The 25961-nt window shown below is 35.0% G+C and overlaps 1 protein-coding gene and 1 long non-coding RNA gene across 3 annotated transcripts in view; one reads left to right on the top strand and one right to left on the bottom strand.

Annotated features, from left to right (window-relative positions):
- The window catches only part of RFX3 (regulatory factor X3), a 101471-nt gene that overhangs the window by 6896 nt on the left and 68614 nt on the right, over positions 1–25961 (bottom strand). Inside the window, exons 5-16 of one of the 2 annotated variants that reach the window (XM_054053453.1) lie at positions 25055–25129; positions 18352–18533; positions 17677–17796; positions 12423–12544; positions 11065–11177; positions 10163–10278; positions 9510–9664; positions 7346–7443; positions 6886–7035; positions 5157–5365; positions 2804–2957; positions 854–896 (exon numbers count right to left, since the gene is read on the bottom strand). In XM_054053453.1, coding sequence (XP_053909428.1) covers positions 854–896; positions 2804–2957; positions 5157–5365; positions 6886–7035; positions 7346–7443; positions 9510–9664; positions 10163–10278; positions 11065–11177; positions 12423–12544; positions 17677–17796; positions 18352–18533; positions 25055–25129 — 1537 coding nt within the window. The remainder of the gene's footprint in view (positions 1–853; positions 897–2803; positions 2958–5156; positions 5366–6885; positions 7036–7345; positions 7444–9509; positions 9665–10162; positions 10279–11064; positions 11178–12422; positions 12545–17676; positions 17797–18351; positions 18534–25054; positions 25130–25961) is intronic. The other variant, XM_054053454.1, reaches the window with a different exon arrangement.
- LOC128850329 (uncharacterized) overlaps positions 1–25961 on the top strand; it is a 60783-nt gene that overhangs the window by 13514 nt on the left and 21308 nt on the right. Inside the window, exons 2-4 of the long non-coding RNA XR_008447638.1 lie at positions 7637–7804; positions 18329–18454; positions 24553–24581. This is a non-coding gene — a long non-coding RNA (uncharacterized LOC128850329). The remainder of the gene's footprint in view (positions 1–7636; positions 7805–18328; positions 18455–24552; positions 24582–25961) is intronic.

Below are 25961 nucleotides of genomic sequence, written 5' to 3'. Positions count from 1 at the left end.
TAAAAGCACAAACTGAAAATCTAAAGTTTTAATGGAAAAAGTCAATGGTTATCTCAAATTGGTAAACAGACTTCCAGCTTTGATCACTTGAGTTACACACTGTTGATACAGCATGTCAAAAAACAATTGCAAAGTCAAAACAAATCTCTTAACAATATTAACCTCACATTGCAAAATGCCTCTCATCTCTAAGACATGAACAAAAGAGTGTTACTTCTAGTTACAGACAGGGAAACTGAGATAAAGAGATTTGGGGTGACTCGACCCCAGATTTTGACATAAAGTTCTTTATACCTACTAATTAGTTAAGTGATCGGCATCACGTCACCCCAAGTCAGTATAAGAATGTATGTCAAAATATTGCATGAAGAGGTTATAAGGAACTCATGTCTTTCTATCTTTCTCACTGACAAGTTATCTGACAACTACTTGCAAGCAATTCTGCTTTCTTCACTTAGCAAAATTTTTACTATAGATCAACATACTCCTGTCGTTCTTCCCAGAGGTGTTACCCTCTCCTGTCCTGTCAGAAACAACTTAAATCTGCATAAAGATGGGGGTATTTCTTGTGTCAGTAATAAACATCTTCAAGATATATTCTTATTTTAAAAGAAACCTACAATATTCTAGTTGTTATTGTAATTATATGCTACATGTTATATGAATAGCTTATTGTAGACATATAACTTATTAACCTATCTGTTTAGCATACATATGCACTTTAAAGCATGATACAGCTCTAAATTCTATTTTACTGTATTTTTAAGACATAAGGACTTACTTCGCTCAAAGAGGCTCATTAGCTCTATCACCTCTAAACAGAACTATGCATTGGAGAGAATAAAATGCTTACCTTTATCCATATTTCCAGGGGACACAGCATTTAAATCACCAAACTGCAAAATAAACAATAAATCCCCTGGACACAGTCTTAAGTAAATATAAACTTAGAGCATCTGTGATGGAGCAGATCTGTGCTCCAGGGTTTGAGGCTAGCATTCAAATGCACAATCTTAGCCGTAGCCACATCCATAGCACAGCAATTCATTTTCTGTTCCATCCTACTCTTGTGCTTATTAAGACAATTATCACTAAGTAAACCTTCAAAAATTAAAAGCGAGAAGTACAAACTTTTAAAAAATTACTTCATCAGGGCCTTTGTTGCTTGAAGCTAAATATTCCTGTGTTGTATAAAGCCATAAATTATGATGGATAACTATTCTGAACTGCAATCATTTAACAATAAGCAATTTTTTAAATTTCTCAGAGTCAACTTTAATTATGTTGGAACAAAAATAAAGGTGGATCACAATGTCACAAATCTATCTGTAAGGCACATAAAAAGCACTGACGAAAAAGGGTTTACAATCTGGTAACCAATTTACTTCCATAAAAAAAGATCTTTTCAAAAAAACTGCTCACAATCTAGATGTAAAACCTTCCCCCCTTTCCTTTCCTGAATCCCTTTAAGTTCCTCTTAAGTAAGAATCAGCAGAACAAAATGCCACCAATGAATTTCAAATGAAAGGAGTACCTAATTTAGATAAATACATTTCTAACCATAAATGATGACACCAGTTTTTTTCAGAAGAATTTTGCTAATACCTGTGTCCCAAGCTGAGAGAAGAGGAAGAAAAATACGAATGCTTTTCTCACCTGCAACACCAGTTTATACTTCTTTATGGTGTTAGACCATAGACTTAGACTTTCACATTTTATTTCAGTCACAGTCATTCAATACATAGAAACATAAAACTTCATGCATTTAGTAAGTATTTACTAGTTCTATTCTGCATCTTCCCACCTGCAAAAGTCTGGAGTTACTTAATCCCTCATTATAATATTTGACAAATAAAGCTGAAACATTTCCAGTTTCTCTTGGAAGTACAGCATCTCTTTACAGTATTTAATGAGCCTATTAATACATCTTCAGGGAAGAATGATACCTGATGCCAGATCAACTTGCAAAATGACTTGCAACTTATCAGTAACATAGACTATGATACAGTGACTCCCAAGTATAACAATGTAACGAATCAATCCCCTAAACTACTTGGTGTATTTTCAACTATATCCCTTTTCCAGCACTTTTGAAGTGCAATTCTTTGATCACTATTCATGCATTCATCGCTTCTTACTCAAAATAAAAGGCTAGATGAAGTACTGGGAAAAAAATAGGAGTAAGATAAACTTTGCCTTGCAGATGCCTTAGATAAGTATAAAAAACTGGTTATGAATTCAGACTCTCATTCTGTGTTTTAAACCAATAATCTCTAAAACACACATATGCAAATCAACTGTATTGCAAACCTCTATGTTTGTGCTGTTTTTTTTCACATGTATATGAACAGTACCCTACAAGTGAAAATTCTGTAAGCCATCGTTCTCAAGGCAATGGGGGTACTCATCTCACTAGTGTTAACATTTGTCTGGGAATTCAAAATGTGTGCAAATACACGTAAACAGGTCCATGTAGCAACACTGTCCTATTATTCTGTTCTTATTTAATTTTCACATAAAATACTGAGTTCTCAAAAACTGGAAAAGAGGTTGCATTCTTGATCATTTTTCAAACTCTGTACATCAGTCTGCATGCAGATTTGTAAAGGAGCAACCTCATTTGGAAATAATTGGTTGTTAGAATTCAATGTGATTTTAGTAGTCTGACAATCCACCAAAGAAACAAATCTGAAACTGTTTTACATGTCCCATAGCTTCACATAAATGTTTCAAAATTTCACAAAGATACATACCCAAATTCATCACTAAACCTATCAATTTAGTCTCTTACATATTATCTTACCTCTCCCATAACTGCAATAGGCGTCTCTCCTGTTGCCTGAGCAACACGATGTTCTACTAAGTAAAACATGTATTCATCGTAAAGCAAGCGGATCAGATGAAAAGAGCCAAAGCTAGCAGCACTGCGCAAGGTTAAATCCCGAATCACCATTGAGCTATTAAAAAATAGAAAAATATATATTTATGTACTATCTGTCATAGTAATTTTAACACTTATCCATGCAGACATTTCACCTTAAAGTCATTTTCTCAAAAGTAACATTATCCACAGATGTCTGATTTATGATGTCTTCGGGAAGACATGTCCAGGAAAGGCAAGCATTTGCTCCTCCCCTTCCTCTGAAGGTACTGTTGGACACAACATTACATAAGAAATAACCAGATTATTTTCATTTTTTCTTTGTTTTGATACAGGCACAACTAACAATATTTGAGCATGTGTAAAACATAACTTGAAAGAAAACTTTGTTGAAAACAAGCAGCTAAAATAGTAAGAAAATTATTTTATTTTTAAAATAATACTCAAATAGTCTGTTGTACGTACAAAGGTTTTAATTACCATGATTTTGAAACTTTGCAACTGTGGCTGCCCCCATCCCTGGAGGTGTTCAAGGCCAGGTGTGATTGGGCCTTGGGCAGCTTGGTCTAGTGGGAGGTGTCCCTGCCATGGCAGGGGGGGTTGGAACTAGATGATCTTTAAGGTCCCTTCCAACTCAAACCATTCTGTGATTCTATGATTCTATGATTCTACTCTGGTAACTGTTCCAATATACAACTAACATGGAATGCTTGTCTTAACGTGCTTTTTACAAATAAAAACAGGTTTTGTCTTCCTTATCTATTAAATATAGATACCACAGTATTTTAATAAATAATATCAAAAATAGTGGCTTAATAATTGTGTAGTAACCCCAAAATTTCATATTATGTTTCTAACTCAGGACAAAATTCTACCAGACTTCATTTGCACTTGGCCTTTAAGACGGTAAATCAGGATCACTTCAGTCCCCACTGATTTGCAAGGCCTTTTTTTCAGTCTGAAAAAAAGCCCACTTTTACATGACTTTTTAACTCTTTCTTTTTTCCACTCTTTCTCCTCCTATGATAAGGTGACCAGCTTGATGGATAGGGAAAGGCTGTGGATGTAGTTTACCTGGACGGTAGTAAAGCTTCTGACACTGCTTCTCACAGTATTCTGCTTGAGAAACTGTCTGTCAATAGCCTGGACAGGCACACCCTCTGCTGGGTAAAAAACTGGCTAGACAGCTGGGCCCAAAGAGTTGTGGTAAATGGAACAAAATCCAGTTGGGGGCTGGCACACAAGTGGTGTTCTGCAGGGCTCAGTGTTGGGTCCAGTTCTGTTCAATATCTTTATCAATGATCTGGATGAGGAGACTGAGTGTACCCTCAGGAAATTAATGGGTGGCACTAAGCTGGCAGAAGTGTTTATCTGCTTGAGGGTAGGAGGATCTGTAAAGGGATCTGAACAGGCTGGACTGATGGGCTGAGACCAGCAGGATGAGGTTCAACAAGGCCAAGTGCAGAGTCCTGCACTTGGGACACAACAACCCTGTGCAGCGCTACAGGCTTGGGTAAGAGTGGCTGGAAAGGTGTCTGGCAGAGAAGGACCTGGGGGTATTGGTTGATAGCTGGCTGAGTATGAGCCAACAATGTGCCCAGGTGGGAAAGAAGACCAATGGCATCTTGGCTTGTATCAGAAACAGTGTGGCCAGCAGAACCAGGAAAGTGATTCTGCTCCTGTACTTGGCATTGGTGAGGCCACGCCTTGAATACTGCGGTCAATTCTGGGCCCCTCACTACAAGGAAAACATTGAGGTCCAGAGCAGGGCAACAAAGCCAGTGAAGGGGCTCGAGAACAAGTCTTACGAGGACAGGCTGAAGGAACTGGGCTGAGGGATCTGGAATTGTTTAGCCTGGAGAAAATGAGCCCGAGAGGAGACTTTATCACTGTCCACAACTACCTGAAAGGAGGTTGTAGGGAGGTGGGTTTTGGTCTCTTCCCCTAAGTGACAGGCAATAGGACAAGAGGAAATGGCATCAAGTTGCATCAGTTCAGACTGGACCAGGAAAAATTTCTTTACTGAAAGGGTTATCGGGCACTGGAAGAGGCTGCCCAAGGAGTTATTGAGTCACCATCTCTGGAGGTATTTAAAAGACAGGTAGATTCAGTGCTAAAGGATACGGTCTAGTAGTGGACAGGTACAGTCAGAATCAATGATCTCAAAGGCCTTTTCAAACTAAGCAGTTCTATGATTATGTCTGTCAGTTTTACTATGGTGAACAATTCAGCAAATAATAGAACACTTAGAATGCTTTAGTCTACTAAATACTACCTGTAGAAAGACCATTTTAGCAGAAATTGCCGTGCTGCTTTAGGAAAGCTGGGTCTTCCTTCATATGGTTTCAGTGCTTGCATCATCACATTATCAAGCCAAGCAGCCCACTGCTCCAGAGTGCTCTGCTGTTGAAGAGTCATCTTGAAATCTGTTTCTAGTCTCTGAACCATGTTGTCATCACACTGGCACACCCAGGAAGCCTGCTCCTGTTACAGCACATGACAACTCTTGAATTAACAATACATAAGCCAAAGCACAGAACATAATTCCTTCTCAAAGATCAACCAATTCAGTGGATGAAAAAGACAAAACCCACTTACTAGACAAACTAAGAATCAGGTTTTATTTTTATGCCTATCATAATTTTTTTGAAAGCAAATATGTGGGAAAAGCATAGATATAACATAAGAGCAGACATCAAATAAAAATTGAGAACAAACAATGGAAATGACACATGTATGTTTTAGTTTTCCAAGATAATTTTCAAAGAAGGCTTCTACTTTTCCTCAGTCATCATTTTTCTACTTAAATACTCAGGGCTTGTCATTTTTTTCTGGGACTGAAAGGCAGAGCAAGCAGGAAGAACACAGGGGGATATTGGAGGGCTAAAGTAATAAAAGAAGTAGCAAGAAATCAAGTAAAAGGTTCTTTTCATTCCAAAGAAGTTAAGCCTAAAGAAAATTACTGTTATATCAGGTTATAAAAGAACGCTTTGTATGTAAACAGGGATTGGTTTGTTTGCTGACCGTGGGCAATAATAGATTACTCATTAAAGTACAACGCAAACTGCATGCACATTGAGAAACACACTCTGCATACAATAATAAGCAATGTTGTCAGTTTTATCAAGTTTAAATAAGGCTAGCTGGTAAATTCAGAGACTAATAGACAAAAACGCAGACTCTAACTGCAAGCCATGTCCCTAAACTCTATCTATCATGTGCCTAATTAACACCTCAATATTCAAAGACCCTGAATTAACATATTACAATACTTAATAGTTTGTATCTTTGGTCAAGTACTCTTGATCAACTTCGGTTAATATTATTAACAAGCACATTAAAACACTTGTTCACAATGAAAAGAGACAAAGAGAACTACCAATAATCTGGAGCATTTCACTTTGCTGGGCAAAAGGGAAAAAATCCTTTAACTCAGAGGAGCAGAAACATATGCACAAATTAAGGTGAAAATATAAATTTACATTCTATAGCTAACAGGAAACTAGTTCTAATCTTTACAATCTGAGCAATTACTCAGGAGATCTTGTAAATTTAAGCACAGACACTTAGGTAAAGTATATTAATGGTATTGTCTTTGAAATAATGGCACAGTCTATACTAAAAATAATGTTCATTTAATAGCTTTTAGAGACATTCAGAAGCTATGCTATTATCTGAGACATAATTATAAGGTAATCATTTATGCTATTACTAAGACATCATTCATAGTACCCATTCTAAGAATGTATCTGCTCTACATTTCCATAGAAGTTGGAGAATACATGCATCTCAAGACATTAAATGGAAACTGATAGTGGTTCTGAGTTCACATTTTCCTAAAGCGTAAGCTGCAACATTGAACTGAATGAGTACATATATGAATCAGCAAAATGTTCTCACTTCGCTTTCTTGATAGAATAATGACAGCTAACAAATGAGTTCAAAATCATAGAGGAAATAACTGCTTTTTTTAAAAAAGCCTGTTATTTAAAGCTACATTTTACCTGAACATTGGCAAAATCAACACGGTTAAGATCATTCAGCATCTGGTTGATTTGAGAAGTATTTTGAAGCACAGCACGAGCTGCTTGAGCCAGGTGATTAAGAGATGTGTATCTTCGCAGAGTCTGGGCAAAGGCACTTACAGCAGCAACCTACGAAAAAATTAATTTATTTTTAAATATTGCACTCTTTATCTGTAGATTAACTCTACAACTTAGTCTTCACCATCATTTTTCTGTTCAACATCAAAGAGCCCTCATATGTGAATTATGTCCATGTAGCAGATGAAAAAATGTTTTGCTTTACAATCTTTCGACAAAACTAAGTTATTTCCTCTCCCTTAATATGATGCTTGATGCCAACAATGAAATCTAGCATTAAAGTTGAAATGGTACTGCTTCTAGATGCTACTGCCCACTTGGTTTGCAATTGAAAGAATAACACTGTAATAGTTTTGTCTACCTTGGTTTGTATCATCCTCTGTGGAATATTGTTCATGGCATTTGAAAGCCAACCTTCAAGGCTTTTTGCAAAATTGCGAATGGCTTGGGTCAAGGCACCTGTGCATTAAAGAATACAAACAGAATGAAAAGTAAGCACAGTACCTGTCTTGACGTTTTGCATCCTCAGTACATATTTAATGTTCAGGTCTGCTGCTTTTATTTACTAAAAGACAAATCCAGTCTAGGTTCAAAATGTCTCATTCAGATACAGATTATGCAATAATGACTTTACTTTTCATTTAATAAGCAGTTCTGACTTCTTCAGCTAGCTCAGTGGAAGGACTTCTGAACTGAAAACCACTGGACTATTCACAAAATAGAGGCAGAAGTCTCTTGAGATGAATTTGTCCTGGGATCAGATGTTGTGTTTGCATCAAGAAGTCTGACAATCATCCCCAAAACACGAATGTCAAACACGGTAGGTATCAATTATTCAAATATGACTGGTAATTTTAGAAAGAAAGAAATAGCATTAGAGGACTTGATGCCCATAGTTGTTGATACTAAATGATTGTGTCTCATTTTCTTGAAACCCTGTATATAAAAACTGCTTTAGAGACTGCCAGGCTGTGCAGGAGAAACAGGTGAAAAGTAAAGGGAAAAGCAAGCTGATGAAAAAACATGTCTGCACCACCTTTTCATTGAGAAAATAATGTGCTTTTCAAAGAGAAAGTTCTAATTCAACCTATTAAATGTTGTAATTACATTTGTGGGGTTTTTATCATTACCTATTCACTTGTGACAGATTCTATTATCCTAAAAATATTTTACCTACTTGCACTGTCATTAGACAGAAAACATCAAATAAAACCTAATGCAGAAGAATTTGTACAAGTAACGGTTGCCATATATCAAATAATTTCACGTATTTGATAAAACAGAGATGATTTGCTACAGAGATGAAACAATAAATTACATCAGTCTCTACCAAGAATGAACTCTTTCCTTAAAAAAATGGTAAAATTGCCTTTGTAAATGGCTGACCTTTAGATTTTACACATTTACAGTTCCAAAATTTTTTTGTATCATCCATAATTTACTGAACCCTAATTTTATTCTGCTAACAAGCAAAAAGCCAATGAAAAGCAGTACCTGCAACTATTCTTAGGGAGTGCTTATTACTGCTGGAATCACTACAGCAGAAGAGATGTACACCACGAAAAAATGGCTTTGCTAGCTGCAAAGGTAGTTAGGGCCCTGATTCTTTAAAAAATATCAATCTGATTTTATAAAGTGACTAATATCTTCTCACTGAAAAGATGTAAATGTAGGACTTATGAGGTTTATAGTGAGTTGCTAACATATTTCTTTATAATATTTAGTACAACATATGTGAAACAACAAATGCTTTTATAAAGGAGTTCAACTTCCTTCACATAAATTCATTTTCTAAGAAAAAAGACCTTAAAAATACACTGCTGGAGCAATGATACATTTTAGTAAAATTAATCTCTGAAGAGAAACCTCTACCCTGGTAATGGCTGAATGGCCAGACAGTTACTGACACATGCAGGTTGTACGACAGAAAGAGCAGTTGACTGGAGAGATAAATTTGACTAACTATTTCTGAGTTATTTTTTCATTGCCTTAACAGTAATTAAAATTGATTTCAGCAGCCACTGATAAGGTACGAAAGACTAACTGTCCAGAAATGGAATCACAAGGATTATATTATTATTTAACCGATTAATCAAAGATTAATATGTAATGTTTAAACTAAAAACTACTGAATTTAGTGGAAAGACTGATGATATCAGTGCACATTGCCTTAAGGCCACAGGACTTGATGTCTAACAGGTAGCCTAGAGCTACTTAGAGTAAAAGGAAAACATTTTGATCTGAAAATATAACACACAGAGAAATAAATACTTTTAATATGAAACTATATCTTGAAAACTAGATTTTTCCAACTGCACTAAAATCCTCAGTTACTTTTAAAATATAAAGCATACATTAAGTCTCAGCACAACTTCCTTCACAACAAAATACGTGATAAATTATACACACTATTTTCTTAAATTACAAACTTATTCCAAAAGCTGCCCTGTGAGGCGCAAGACCATTACTACCGTACACATGTATGCATAAAATACCTAATAAAATGTTTCAGGGGCTCAACTTACTAGGAATAGGTCTAAGGACGTCAGGAATGAGAATCTCCACCAAAGCCTGGTACATGACATGGTCACAGTTACACATCCATTTCAGAATAGACTCATTCTTGCACAGGGTAATCAGCTTTGCTTTTGGAAGCCGACTTTCTATTTCACTCAGATTGCTAGTGTGAAAAATATTACAAAACAAATAAATGATAATGCTTTTACAGCAGATAAAAACCTGCAATGGGCGTTAAAATGAATTACTTTATAAAGGAGTCATAGATGTATCAACTACAGCCAAGAGAACTTCTTTACATGTAGTGTCATATGGAAATGGATTTAAAAAATGCCTCCATAGCTCTGCTACTACTCGTAAACTATGTAGAGGCATGAATGATTTTTTTGCCTTAAAATAATTGGATAGAATACTGGGAAAGGACAACTTTAATGTAATTGTCCAAGCAATGAAAAAAATGCATGACACAATCATTTCAACAATGCACTTTGGCATACACCCACCCATATAAAAATACCAGATAGCATAAATTCAATTTGAAAAATTAGATAAAAAAAGAACATTACTCCACAGGTGAAACAAATAAGATTTTTTTTTTTTTATTTTACACTTGTATTATATTATCATGAGAAGCAGTAAATGAAGAGGAATATTTACTGACCTTGGCTCTGTAATAGTAGTGCCATCAGGTGGAGCAGAGGGAGAATAGCGCCAGAAAGTTTGCCACAGTTTTTCTATCAAGCTGAATTGAAGATTCACAACCACATCCAGTATTGCCTGAAAAAATAAAACACAAGTACAGACTGTGTGCTACCCAGCTTCCCTCCAGCTAGATCTATAGCTTACTTTTCTTCACCATGTAGTGGAGCAAAGGAAAACTGTACATTTCTCAAGTTATAAATATTATCTGGTTTAATACCTTTGATATCCATAAATTATCCAGCACTATAAATTGGTATTCACAGAGACTTGAGTAAGGCCAGGTACATATGTGCAGAAGCCTCCAAAAATGAGCACAGCCTATGTGAACACGTCAGAGGAATTCACCCAAAGAAAATATTTAATTCTACCACAAACACAAAGGAAACCTGCCTTTTTATTCATTCCCACAATTCTGTACAGCTTTGAAAGAACCTTCAAAAATTATTTTAAGAGATATATTGTTCAATATCAAGTATGTCTTATTCTTTAATATGAGAAAAAAATCTACTGCTTTTAATGTAAGTGTGTATATATATATGTAATTTAACCTGATTTACATTTCCTGTTGGCTAAACCAAGATTTGCATGTGCAATCTGAAGTCTAGTTTCTCTAACATTCTGAAAACATACACATAACTACATTTAATTCTCAATGTCTTTTGTATATTACATTTTTCCCCTGTAAAGGGGATCCTCCAGAAAATGCTTTTCACTAATGACCTTTCCAATGAAATAAGCAAAATATCCTGGGGGAAAGTCATGTGCCACTAACAAGGCTGCAATCTATTTGGCATTACTGTCTTGTACTAACCTTCACTAGAAATCGTGAACTTTAAAAAACAAATGGATTATAGGAAATACCTCGCAGTGCTCTCTGTAAAGACTCTGCAGTGATTTGATGTCCTCAAAGGTAGTACCATCCGGGAGAGAAGATATTTCAACTTCTCCAAACTCTGGAAGTACTCGAGATGCATCTGTTTCCATGATAACATAATTAAAGAAGGCTATGTTGAACAGAGCCAGTTACAGAATGATTAAGAAAAAATCCAAGTATGAGACAAAGAAACAAATTACAAAAGGTCATAATGCTCAAAGAGAAAAGTCATTTGTACCTGTTGTATGTTAAACATGTAAACATATTCAGCCAGTATTTTTCAATCAAAAAGAAACAGAAAATTATTTCTGAAGACATTAAAAAGACATCGTGTACATATTGCACCTGTATAGAAAAGCTATCACAAGTTTTCAGAATCTTACAGAATGAAAGAAAATATCTATGTCAGTGAAAGACAAACCCTTCAACGTTTTTTTTTCTTGTTCAAATGAAGAGTTTTTCTGTAGCCAGCTATGATGGGCCTTGGTAGACTAAATATTCATTACTTGAAATTGACTAGACTTTCAACTAGAAACAGCATGTGCTTTTACTATTTGTCACAAATATTTCCAAGAGGCAAGCTGATGTAAGAGAAAAATGCTGGACTGAAAGCTACATGGAAAGGAAGATTTAAATCATTTTAATGCTACCCTTATGTTCGCAATGATTTCAATAATGGCAAAACTAGGCCAAAGGATTTGGTGCCTGAAAATCCCAATCAAATGAGCCTACACCTTCTGCAGCAACACAGCCAAACAATCTTTGGACATAACCAAATAACCAAATAACCATTTGTTTCCACAGCTGGAAATACATAATTAGCTGGATCAATGAATCCGTAACTTGGACATTTTTAAACATGAACTTTGGAGTTCTAGTTGAATCTATTTGGCTCTTTCCAGTTATTAACTGGCAACTACCACACAGTTTCAAAACAGCACACTGGATGGCTAATCTGCAATCAAAGTGCAATGACACTGCCCACCCTTTTATTAAATAAAATGCCCTGTTAATACAAATGCAGAGAACAAGTTTCATTGCAGGAATTTCAATATGCATGTCCAATATAACTTTGCAGAGCAACTGCACTGTGATTTATATAATATTAAATATATCACACAAATACATATTTTTCCTTTTGTATTTACATGATGCATATTAAATATTACATAAAGCTCACAACACAAAACATGTAATTTAAGTGCATTTTTGTACTGTTGTAAGAATTTTAAAGAGGGTAAGATAACTTTAGAAGCAAATACTGTACTTGTGTGATTTGATATTCACCGTGATAATGAAGTTCACCTTATTTATTTTTACAGCAGTATAAAAACTGCTTTCATACCTAAAAACTGTTGATGATGCTGACTTTGGGCAATTACAGTTTGTTCAACAGATGTGCCTGTCTGTTGACCACTTCCTGTGAAGCCATCTGCAACTCCATCCACTTTCTGCATAGGCTTATACCTACAAAAATATCAAGTATAAAATTACACTTTTCTGTTCACTTCTTGATAAACAAGATCTTACAATCTATGTTCACTGTGATTTCTCCATCTCAAAATAAAATTTTGAGGAGAAGTAACAAAAGAATTTACACAAGTCTGTTTATTTTGCAAGTAACAGAAAAAAACATAGCAAGGGAAGACAGAACATTAGGAAAGCATTACAGAATTCATAAAGGTGATATTACAGCCCCACTACTGATTTCTTGTGGAATTTAGCTTAGGAACAGCATACCATACGATCAGCTAATTTAAACTAAAAAAACCCAAATCTTTCCCTTTCCAAGTAGCTTGACTTCCCAATAATTTTGTAATTAATAAAAGTAATTTTTCATTACCTTAAGAAAAAGCAACACTACTGTCCGAGGACAGTAAAAGACTTTTCAAATCCAACAAACTTCTCTCATAAGCACAGAGGGCCTGAGAAAGCTACCTAGAAACCTAAACTCTTCACTAGTCAATTCTCAAGAATCTTTCATAAAGGACAAAAATAAAAATGCTATAAATGAGAATGCTCCTCTAGATGGTTAAGTGTTGTCTTGAAAATCTGTCTGATGGGCTGAAGATCGTGCCTGTCACTTCCAACACAACTGAGAATTTACTTTTTCCTAGGTCTTACTGGTAGTATCTTGGACACACTGCACTTTTTAAAGAGAACTATAGCTACTGAAAAATAAAATGAGACAGAGCCCAAAGCTAAATAAAATGTGTTTTAACTATCACTCACATTGGAATTGTTGTGCAGACTATAAACCACCATGCTAACTTAAGAAATCTTATAAATTCCACTCTCAATGCATTACTTTGAGAAGCAGTTTAATCAGTTGGGAACATTTCATTTTTATTCCAGTAAACATGAACCAGCCTTGTCTTGTGTAATTGCTGAGACTTTAACTTTAAGAGGAAGTTCCTGTGAAAAGCATCCATTCAACATTTAGGGTATTCCTGACATGAATCTAAATATTCAATACCAAGACAGAACATACACTGTGCAACAGGAAGATTCCTGGACAAATTAGCAAATACCTTATAATTTTAGGAATTTCAGTGCTTGGGGAAAAAAGAAAATATCTATACCTATCCTACCACTAGGACATTTATATCAAGTTTCCCTTTCTGCAATGGTCCAGTGTAAAATCCTATGCCCGTTGAACAAAAACAGTGAAACTCTAATCGATGTTATCATGGCAGCACTGAACTCTTCTGGATGAGCTTGTTATTATTTGATAAATCTGCCTGCAATGCAGGCAGCTCATCTGGGAAGAATTCTTAACTTCTCTCTATTATACATTATAATAACAAATATCAGGTAAAAGATCAACTTCTAGAAATACTTGTATATCTAAACCTACTTTAAGACAGTTCCATTACTTTCTGCAAAACATAATATTTTACTGACTCTTCAACTCCTAAAAGAGGATTTTAAATGTTTTTAATACATAGAAATAAGACTCCTCAAGAGTTTAAAGTTATGCAAAAAATCTTTTAATTAAAAAGTATAAAAGTCAACTTAATCCTTAGGTGCTAGGAATCAGGATTACCTGCCTACTTACTCCACTGTGCTTCATATAAAGTATGCTGGGCAAAATTCTTAATTCTGGCACTGTGACAGGTAACTTTTTTTTCTTAAAAACTGATGTTTCTATCCTTATGGCTCACTAAAAAACAAATTATAGGAGCTCTAGAAAGAAACAGAACTGGTCTCTAAGGATTCAATTCATATTTGTTTTTCTTTAAATCTGCTATTATGATCTAGCACTAGGAGTTCACTAATGCCTGTGATGTCAGTTAATTACCAAACTATGTAACAAAACGGTGACCTTATGCACAACAATGTGTAAAGTATGTTAAAGCATTTTTACTACTCTATGTAAATAAAATGTTGCCATTGTTGAACTAGGGGAAAAATCCAGCTTTTAAAATCAGCAGGAAGCAAAAGTTCATTCAAACAGCTTGTAACATCACAGGCAACACATACTAAAGCTGTTATATTTATATATTTTTATATATATACATATATATATATAAATAAAACTGTTATACTATAGGAAAATTGAAGAAACTCAAATGTTTAAAACTCTTTTGAAGATGCAAAACATGCAAGTAACAAAGAAAGCATTCGTTCACTATAAGAAAGTTCTAGTGTGTGGGACCAAGTTTGTACTAATTGCTTTCTAGTGTTTGAAGAAAATAAAACCACTTCCAGGTATAATGTTGGGCACACATCATAAAGCCTCAAAAACAATGCAAAAATAATTTCCATAAAAGCATGTTTATCTGAAATCAAATAAGATAAAGCTGTAAAAGAAACTCAAGGAATGTAAATTACATGTGTGTGCTTTTAAATTGCCTCTCCTTGGTCTAAGAACCATTGTTGAGATATGTCTAATCTAGAAGCTTAAGCAGAACTTCCTATTTTTTTAAGCCACAATCGCCTCAGCATCACAACCATACTATACATAAAACATCTGTGCTTGTTTAAGAGAAAGGCTGTGATCTTTTCTGAATCACTCTACTAGGAAACCGTTTAGTAGTTTATCATGTAAGGTCTCTTTATTATCATTTTAGCATATTAGCCCATAGCCTAATTTTACAGATGTCAGGATTTGGACTATGTTCTCTACCTTCAAAAGGAATACCACTGTAAAAGTGCCTATTTCCTCTATTGTCCATAGACCCAAGCCTCCTTTAAAAAGATATATAACTACTTGAAGCTTTGAACTCAACAGTGGCTTGGTGTAAAGATAGTGCTTCACTGCACAGTACACCCAGGAAACACAAGAATACAGGAAAGACAATAGTAGGAGAAATACAGATAGTATTGCAGATAGGTGACAGACATTTTCATTTCCCTTCTTTTCCTATTCTCCTCTGTCTTATTGCTAGCTCAAACTGAAGATAACGCATAACCCAGTTTTCTACTACAGCACATTTTTCATGTAACAGTTATCTATCCAGCATAATTAACCAGTGGCTTGTCGTTCCCAACCCTCATGAATATCTTTATCTGTTTGGTATGAATTTGGTATGAATGGGAGCGCGCCTGTGCATATGTGTGTGCACATGCAAAAGGTGGGTTAAGGGAAGATATGCATTTAATTGCAGCACAATGCCATATGTGTGATTTCATTCAAATACAACCAGGGATGAATCTGACATAAAGGTAATGCTACATACATAGGTAAGGAAAATAAGAGAACTATGTAACATATATGATACTGGTAAACAAAACAATAAGCAAATGTTATAATAAAGTAGTAGCCACTCCTTAGAGTTACATAATGCAAGCTCAAAATCACTTTGTCATTGTGAATCATGAAGAAGATAAGAGAGGTGATGACGACTAAATAACTGGCATAAATTCTTCAGAAAGAATTTCACAGGAATAATTTTAGTTAGACCATTGTGGCATATGCCTTAGTATGCACATGCGAGTGAAAGAAATCTGTGCGTGAATGAAATCTGTAATTGAATGAGCTTGCTTGGAGATTTTGTAAATAACTGTCAACTTTTCTTACCATATAAATCTGGGATGATTTTTGTAATAAAAAATCCCTATCTGATCATTTTGGGAGACATCTCATGCTTCCTTATTATAGAATGATAGCATGGTTTTGGATTGGAGGGACCTCAAAGATGATCTGGTTTGAACACCCCTGCCATGGGCAGGGACACCTTCCACTAGAGCTAAAGAATATCTTCCACCTTCAAGCCAAAGAAAGAAATAACTACTGCCTTGATACAAAGTAGGGAAAGAATTTATAGTGTAAATCTGATTAAGGAGAGGTGGGGAAGTAAAAAGTAAACTCACTACTATAATGATATTACATTAAACAAAAATGTCTTGGCCTCATAACATCTGCATGAAGAACAGAGATGGATTGTTTACTACAGAAAGCAAGCTTTTCAGTATTTCCTTTCTCCGTCTCTACTTTCCCTTTGATGAAATGGGGACAAAATCATTAAATTAAGGCATTATTATCACATTGTTAAATGTATTATGCTGGTAAACAAGACAATAATACACACTTTTCTAATTGTTAGTATCATATAAACAATTCAGTAACATACTCCTTCAGGAAAAAATTAGCCAGGAAAACCTATTTGACAAGAAACCCGAAATCATTCCACCTGCACAATAGTTAAGACCATATCTCTTACCATGAATATGTATTTAGTGTTGTAACTACTTCTGGAAGTGACAGTAAAATAATTTCAGAATAAAGTGATATCTGTGTTTGAAGTTAGAGGTGTTTTCCATATCCCAATTGTGTCATGGGCCATAAAATACGCTTTGTACACTGTACCAAACTGTTCAATCAATTGGAGTTTTTGGGGGTAATAGCTCTAAAGATGTCTTGCTTGATATGCTGCTGTTCTAACTATGATTTTCATGAAATCATACATATTTCTCTTTACCAAAATATGGGAGGCTAATGACATAAGACAAATAAAAATCACTTTCAAAGGAATGTAGTTATTTGAATTTTATTCCTAAAACCATCTGTTCAAGAATATGCATATTCACACATTCTTCCACTGCCAGCATAACCATTTATGGCCACTGTGCCACTGCTTTCAAATACTTCTGAGTAGGCCTCCTGATCCTTAGGAAAAACAGATGCCGAGGGAAAATACTTAAATCAACTTACAGGCAAGCCATTATGGCCACATTCATTCTTAGCAGGAAGAGGAAATAAACACCAAATTGAAGTTAATCATAAGCTCTCCTATAAACAGCTTACATGTGAAATAATACAATAATGAAAACAAACAGCAAAATTTGAAGTTCAAGCTCTTACTGCTTTTCTTCAGCTTATGGGATAAGAACTCAAGATAGTTAAGAAGAGTGCTCATATCTCATTTTATTATTATTATTCTCTATAAATTTATAACAATTTCTAGACAAACAGTCTTTCATGTTGACTGATAACTAACTTACAAGTGAAGTCAACCGGTTATCTAGAAAACTTCTATTTTTCACAGCAGAGAAGCTGAACAAAAGTTGCCTTAAAATTTCTATTTGTCCACGTAAGGAAAAGGTGTTATGAACTAGAAATACTAATATGTACTTAAGTTCATTTCACACTTTACCTCTGTTTCTGCTGCATGGGTTGTTGTCTCATAGCCATATATTGCATGTCCTCTTGCAGTCGATTAAGAGGAGAGTCTGGCTTGACACGAATCCCATAATAATGATATTTGGAGTTCCCCCTTTATGAAAGAGCAAGAATTAAAAGAAAGTAACACTAGCTTTACGCATCTACGTTACATTTACTTTACAATTCAAATTGACTAGAAAATAATACTCTTAAATCAGGCCTGACTCTCCTTTCATACCTGTTTTACATGGATGTCATTTTACCACCTTTGGGAAGTAAATTCACTTTTAGACAAACATTATCCAGCATTTTAACTTGTAATCCACTTGAGTAAGAAAAATAAAATGCAAATAAACACAACTTACCTAGCCATGGGGAAACACAACTCTTAGTAATTTCCATAAAACAAGTACATTTTATTTGTACTGACGAAAATCTGCAGTGTATTTTACAAAATGTAAACACCCAAACAGTCAAAAATAGCAGTAAAAGTATAATAACATCTGGAGAAGCATAAAGCTGTTTACTATTAAGAGACGGAACTGACAGAAACCCACTGTAGCATTTAAACATAGATTCTATTTATTCTTTGACTAGCAGACAAGTTTCTTACTTATAATTCTTACTTGTATTTTCTGTCACAGTTCAGAATTTCATCAACACAAACCTAGTTCCAAGTCTTCTGGTCCGTAATCCCATAAAGATTGACCTTATGAGTTTTCCAAAGGAGGCAGCATTGACTGGATCCAACTTGTGTTCCTGACAGTGTCGTAAGTAATGGTTGTAAAGGGTACTTCTTGGAAGGCTCACTCCTTCTGCAGTTTCATAGTTGTCCAGAAGCCATTGAAGCTACATCACATACAAAAAAAAGAAAAACAAACAAAAGAAAGAAAAAAAATTATTATTACTTTATTAAAAATTTCTTAGTCACACAACATTAACTTATGACAGTTTTGAAACCACTTTTCAGGTCTATTAAAAAAATCAGTTGCTTCTTCGAAGATTCTTTAAACGCTACCTATACCACACTGCTTTAGGATCTTTAGAATTACCCGGAAATAGCAGAAATCATTGCACTTGTGACCTCAGATAAGATTCCACTTCTTAAAATACTTTTCATTCAGTACTACACACACATACGTAATACAGTTAGTACTGCAAAGAAAAAAAGTAATCATGAATGTAACGCACATAAATTGCAGAAAACACACTCCTTGAACAAAAACTAGTCAGTTAACACATTTGTAAACCTGGAATATTATACTGGTTTCCTTTGTCTGAGGTTAAAAAACATTATGACGTTTAACAGGATAGTCTTTTACTCTCAGATACACAAACCAAAAAAGCTATTGCATGTAATTAAAAAAGCAACCTATATAATATTGAAAATAACTGCAACACCTATAAAGCATTATTACAATCTCTTTCAGTTGTATCCTGTTTGCTTTCAGCTTCAAGGCAGAACAGAATGAAATTCTTGGAAAAGCTTTTATATTTTCATGTAATTGTGGTAGGTAAATTTAGACACATGCTAGAAAAACTTTATGTAAAATCATTGGATTTCACAGAAATATAGAATTGTTAGGATTGGAATGGACTTTAAAGATCGTGGAGTTTGAACCTGAGTTCCACCTCCCACAAGATCAGGCTGCTCAAGGTCCCATCCAACCTGGCCCTGAACAATTCCAAGGACTGGGGGGGATCCACAGCTTGCCTGGGTAACTTGTGCCACCATCTCATCACCCTCAAAATAAAGAATTTCCTCCTAACCTCTAGTCCAAAACTACCCCTTTCCAATTTAAAGCAGATCCCCCTCGTCCTATCACTACATGACTTTCTAAAAAGTCCCTTCTCAGCTTTCTTGTAGCCCCCTTCAGGTACTAGAAGGTCGCTGTAAGGTCTCCTCAGAGCCTTCTCTTCTCCAGACTGAACAATCCCAACTCTCTCAGCCTGTCCTCATATGAGAGGTGCTCCAGTCCTCTGATCATCTGTAGCCCTCCTCTGGACCCATTCCAACAGCTCCATATCCTTCTTACGTTGAGCATTCCAGAACTGGATACAGTACTCCAGGTGATGTCTCACATGAGAGGAACAGAGGGGCAGAATCACCTCCCTTGCCCTGCTGGCTATGCTTCTTTTGATGCAGCCCAGGATACGGTTGGCCACCTGGGCTGTGAGCACACATTGCTGGCTCATGTCAAGCTTCTCATCAACCAGCACTCACTAGTCCTTTTCTGCAGGGATGCTCTCAATCCAATCATCCCCCAGCCTTTATTGAAACTGCAGATTGTCCTGACCCAGGCGTAGGACCTTCCACGTGGCCTTGTTGAACCTCATGAGGTTCTCATAGGCCCCGTTCTCCAGCTTGTCCAGGTCCCTCTGGATTACATCATGTCCTTCTGGTGTGACAACTGCACCACTCAGCTTGGTGTCATCTGCAAACTTGCTGAGGGTGCACTCAATCTCATTGTCTATATCATTGATGATAATAGAAAAATAACAGAAAATAAGAGAATAGAAAAATAATTCTTTAATGTCTGAAGGAAGCTAGCTGTCAGCAACCTAGAGACCTGTTTTCCTTCACCTATCAAATAAATGGCGCTATAGTAATACATTTATTCAATAACTTTAGTCCACATATATAGCATTCTTTCAATCTTAATCTGCAGTATAAAAGTATATGTGAAAATGTGTTTCACAATATATAGCCTTCAAAATTTCTGAGTAGAAACACAGACTGGTCTCATTCTCCAAGGATGAAATCAAAATCTTTAGAATTGTTAATACTCCTAAAAGAGAGTGAGCAGTGAGCAGGCACTGCCAACTCATGTTGAGCTTCTAATTCATTAGCACTCGCAAGTCCTTATCCGCAGGGCTGCTCTCAATCACCTCATCCTCTATTGAAACTGTGGATTGCCCTGACCCAGGTGCAGGACCTTGCACTTGGCCTTGTGGAACCTCATGGGATTCACACAAGCCCACTTCTCTAACTTGTCCGGGTCCCTCTAGGTGCGATCCTGATCTTCTGGAGTGACAACTGCACCACTCAGCTTGATGTAATCTGCAAACTTGCTGAGGGTGCACTCAATCTCACTGTCTATAATACCCTTGAAGACAATATTGAACTGCACCAGTGCCAGTATGGACCCCTGACGGACATCACTTGTCATGGACATCTATCCAGTCATTAGGCCATTCACCACTACTCTCTGAATGTGTCCACACAACTAATTCCTTAGCCACTAAACAGTCCACCAGTCAAATTCATATCTCTCCAATTTAGAGAGAAGGATGTTGTGGGGGACCATGTCAAAGGCTTTACAGGAGCCCAGACAGATCACATCCATTGGTTTTCCCATGTCCACTGATGTGGTCACCCCATCATAGAAAGCCACTAGGTTGGTCAGGCAGGACTTGCCCTTGGTGAAGCCATGCTGGCTGCCTCTAATCACCTCCCTGTTCAATTTTGCACAGTCATGAAACACCTCTAGCTGTCACTAATATTAAAAAAAAAATAAATTATTTAATATTCCTAGATTGAACCCTACAGGAGAGTCACAAAATAGGTAAAAGATATTATAGTATGAGGACACATTTAAATTCCACTGTTTTAGTTTTGCATCTGTCTCCAACACCTGGTTTCAGTTCCCTGGAATTTCCCTTTAGTTATAGCTGGAATGATTCACAAATTTAATTTTCTGTTTCAATTTTATTTCTCTATTTTCCTAAGTATTTATACCAAAACAGTACTGTGTGAACATTCAAGCTTGCTAAGATTAGCGATCTTACCAAATCTCCAGATTTAATTTGATTATCCAGTGAAAATGCAAACTGAGAACATTGTGTCTTCAAGACTTGCAGCAAACTTTTAACTGATTAGCTAGCTATTCACATAAATGAGTAATAATTTTCAATTTAGTCCAGTAAAGCAGTAACTAGTATAACCAAAATGCAAATTATTGACTGACAGTAAAAGATACATGGTCTATGTGTTATTTATTCCTTTGCAAAATTTTCTGTTAGAGCAGTGCACAAATTATTTTCCATCTATGTTCATTCTAGCTTATCATGCAAAGAACATGAATATTTTAGTGTGCAATAACCATGAAATGTTGCAGTTCTGATCTTTTCTTCATCACAAAATTGTTAGGTACTAAAGTACAGATGATAACAAATATATTGAATGTATAGCTATATTTTAGTCACAGTAAGAAATTCACCAATAAAAATGCAAAAATATTACTACAAAATTTACTATAGACCATTCAAACACCATTTCCATATTTGCTCTTTATTGAAAACCTGCCCATAACTTTTCCATATTTCATGAACATAAGATCTAGAAACATACATGGATGTAAGATGTAAATGCTCACAAGACATAAAATTTTTAGCTCTGTTTGCAGGTAATTTTGCACTTCAAATAGACAAAGTGAAAAGCACAGGTTATCTTTATATTAGTTATTATATCATTATTTTAAGTCTCTTAACATTCACAAGTGCATCCAAATAGAACATCTGTCATGTTGAAATAAAGCTGAAGAAAAAGTATAAACATAAATATTAACTTTTATCTGAATGTATTAAATTTATTTCACTAAAAACCGGACAGAAACCTGTCTGGACATAAAACCAAAGGTAATTATATCTTTCAACTGTGGATTTTATTTATATTTTAAATCTCTAATTATATTTATATTATATACATTTATATATAATTTGTAATATATTAGTAAAACAATAATTTAATCAGAACAGATATGATATGTGACCTATTTCTGTTTTCCCCAAAGAGAAAAACCCTGTTAATCTCAGACTGACAAACAAGAATAAATTATTTTCCGATTAAGTTCTGTATGTGGTATTAAAGATGTTTTCCTCCAGATGGCTTCTAACCTATTATGAATCACTTTAAGTGAACTTCATTAATGACATTAATTTCTAACAGATGTTATTTCAACCACAACTTGCATTATTGAACACTCAAAAAAAAAAAAAAGCATATCAGAAGATAAGTGCAATATAAAGATTTTTTCTTCTGTACGGAGTTACTTAGCAGCAAAGGCCTGAAGTCTTTACTTGCTAGATTATAGCCTGGAAGAAAAAGTGCAGTTAATATATGATTTTAAAAGGAAAATCCAAACATTATAAAACTCTTGTAAACAATTCTAAAATAATTTTTCCACTAAGATGAAACATAATTCTAAACTGAACTATTCAGGTTTGAATCCTGGCTTTTTAATTTGTAGTATTGACTGTACTGTACAGGTAAGATGTATGAAACAGTTACAGGGTCAGACCTGTTAAACTGACTGTGTCTCCAATTAGGCCGCAACATTTATAAAACATTCAACTAGCAATTAATCAAATAAGTCAAACTCATGCAGAAATAAGTCAGGAAAGAACAGAAAACAGAGAAGAAATTACTAACACTTTAAAATGAGCACACAAGAATTTAGGCAAGAAAAAAAACCCTAGAACACCTCATAGAAGTATCATAGGGTATCCCCATTCTAAAACTAGTATTTTCCCACAAATTAATATAATCTGTTAAGTTAGAGTTAATTAAATGACCAATTTGGAATTCTATTTTATACCTATTAAATGTAATTATTTTAATAATGCCAAACCAAACCAAAGAAGTAAAAAATCAAAACCAGCTTAAAGAGACAGACTAAATCTATATTCAAACCTCCTACATACTGTTCATAATTGACTTTAAAGACAACGAGCACTGCTTTAAAATTAGGCATAATGTCCATGAAGTGAGAGCCAAAGATATATCCTTATCAGAGTAATTTTGAAAAAGTCTTCACAGTTAAGAAAGAAATATCATGATAAGACTTAACAGTTGGATGAGAATCTCATTATTAGTAACACATTGTGAACACTGCAGGGCACCAGCAATGAGTGGAACATAGTTTACTGGGGTGAAGCAGCTTATGTTTTAATTTTGCTGTTTATATACCAAGATTCTGAACTTCATAATAGGATTAAACACAAGCTTATCAACAACTCAAGCATTTCAAGTCTTAACACAACATTCTGACACTTCACGGAAAAACCTATGGCACCTTTAAAAATAACATTTAAATAATGATTTTGATATTAACTAATATCTATTATTATTTAAATAATAATTCTGATACTGCCTTATCTTCCAAACAATTGGTTTGTAAGCATCCAAGGTGGAATCTAAAAGTCCTTCCGTATAACACTTTCTAGAACTTTTTAAAGTAAGATTTTTCTCTTTCAATTCTGGCATTTTCTAAAGACAAGAAAAAGGTTGTTTAAAATTTCCACAAAATAGTTCTAGTTTTGATTTTGACATAACCTGACTTATACAGAAATAATCCAAACATCAAACCTGCGAAGACATACATTTTTAATTTCATTTCTGAGGGATAGCCTTTACCATCATATTCTTACAGTAATACCACAACCCAAATCCTCTGCAAGACAATAACGGAATTTGAATTCATATAATTAGTAAAGCTGAGAAGGAAAAAAGAGGCAAGATGGATACAAACTAACCAACACGGCAAAAATTCAAAACATAGACCCATAAGTACCAACAGAGAAAAGCCACACCCAACATTTCAAGAAAGACTAGCAACTTACAAAACAATACTATTCTTCATATAGTAATTTTTAAATTAACTTTGGTTCTTTTTCCTTTATTTTAAAGTTACCTGTAATGGATTTATCACTACATTTGGAGATCATGTTTTTACCCAAATACCTTTTAGTTTCTTATATAGAACATTCTTAACGGTTAGAGTTACAGAGTAAGAACAAAGCAAAAAGCAGCTGATTTAGACATTTTTCTGTACTTCAAATTAAGTTAATGATTTCATTTTTTTCCCAGGTCATCATAAGGATCTTCAAGACTTGCAAGTATGTAATTTTATTAATTCTCTATTGAAAATAAATGAAGAAACACTTAAAAATTATCAAAAGATATTATTTAGGCATGTTGTTTGTTTCTTCTCTTCCTCTTCACATGCCCTGAAATTAATACAGAGTACGCAGACTTTGCTTTGTAGATAACTTTATTTAAAATGCCAAAAGCCAGCTAACTAAGAATTATTTGAACTTGACTTTTACACTATCATCTGCAAAACAGTCAAATGTGTTAACTTGTCTTAGCATGGGTGTACAGCATAGGAAACAGGTAACACTCTGCAATATAGCATAAAGTCATTCCATCTGACCAAATAAAGCCATGGGAGATGTAGTAGAATATTACAAGCAACTAAGATGAGAAGATTAAGAGCAAAAAGTGGTAATAAAATAAAACAAACATTTAGAGGCAGGCTAAGCATGCAGAACAAGCAAGAAAGAGTGTATGTGAAGAAGAGACAACTTACATGGCTGTTGAGAAGAGAGCTTCTGTGAGTGGACAGCCCATCAGACTTTTGCAGTGTCTCAATCGCCATTTCAATCTGATAATAGATGTCATTAAAAAAAGGACTCAAGACAAGATAGTATAAAAGCCTGATCAGAGAAGTTTTGACAGATTTCTCACAGATCAACAGAAATGCCTGCTTTATTCCTGGCTAGGGAATATATTCTACTAAAATGACTCTTAGAGTCCCAGTGAACACAAGCCTCCCCAGCGAAATCAGAAAGGTATTTTGATTGCATGTATACTGCAGGATCACAGCCTCAAAGTCCATTTTGCCTTCCAACCTGCTCAGGAAATTAAATGAGTAGATTTACTAGTGAGCTGCACTGAAAAAGGAATAATCCTGACTGAACAAAAATATCATTAATTAAAAAAAAAATTAAATCCCTAAACAGAATTTTAAGAAAGGCCTCCGTATGTTTTTCCTCCAACTGTATCCAACTCTAAGAGATGTTCACACCTTACAATAAGAACTGAATTAGAAACAAAACCTCAGATCCCTGGAATCACAAAATTAAATCCCAAACACAAATAATTAAATAGGTCTGACTCCATTAGATTTACTGGGACAAGACATCTCCCTTACTTCTGGCATCACCCTTTCAATAGCTCCAGCTATCCAAATAAATGGAAAGTCAGGAGTTATACATACTGTAGAATCCAGCCTTTGGAAAAGGAGATTTGTTCACAATAATTTTGCCTTTTAAGAGGAAAATAAAACACATTACTACTAAAACATAAGGTACTATTTCTTCAAACGCAAATCAACAAATACTCTTATATCCATTCACATTCTTTTCTTCTTTTTTAGTATCAATGGATATGTTGCTCAGGTCATAACAACAACATTAAAGAAAAAATTAGAACCT

This window comes from Cuculus canorus, chromosome Z (genome assembly GCF_017976375.1).
Source record: "Cuculus canorus isolate bCucCan1 chromosome Z, bCucCan1.pri, whole genome shotgun sequence".
Lineage (NCBI taxonomy): Eukaryota > Metazoa > Chordata > Aves > Cuculiformes > Cuculidae > Cuculus > Cuculus canorus.
The sequence above is the reverse complement of the archived record's forward strand: the minus strand, read 5'-3'. Positions and strand labels throughout refer to the sequence as shown.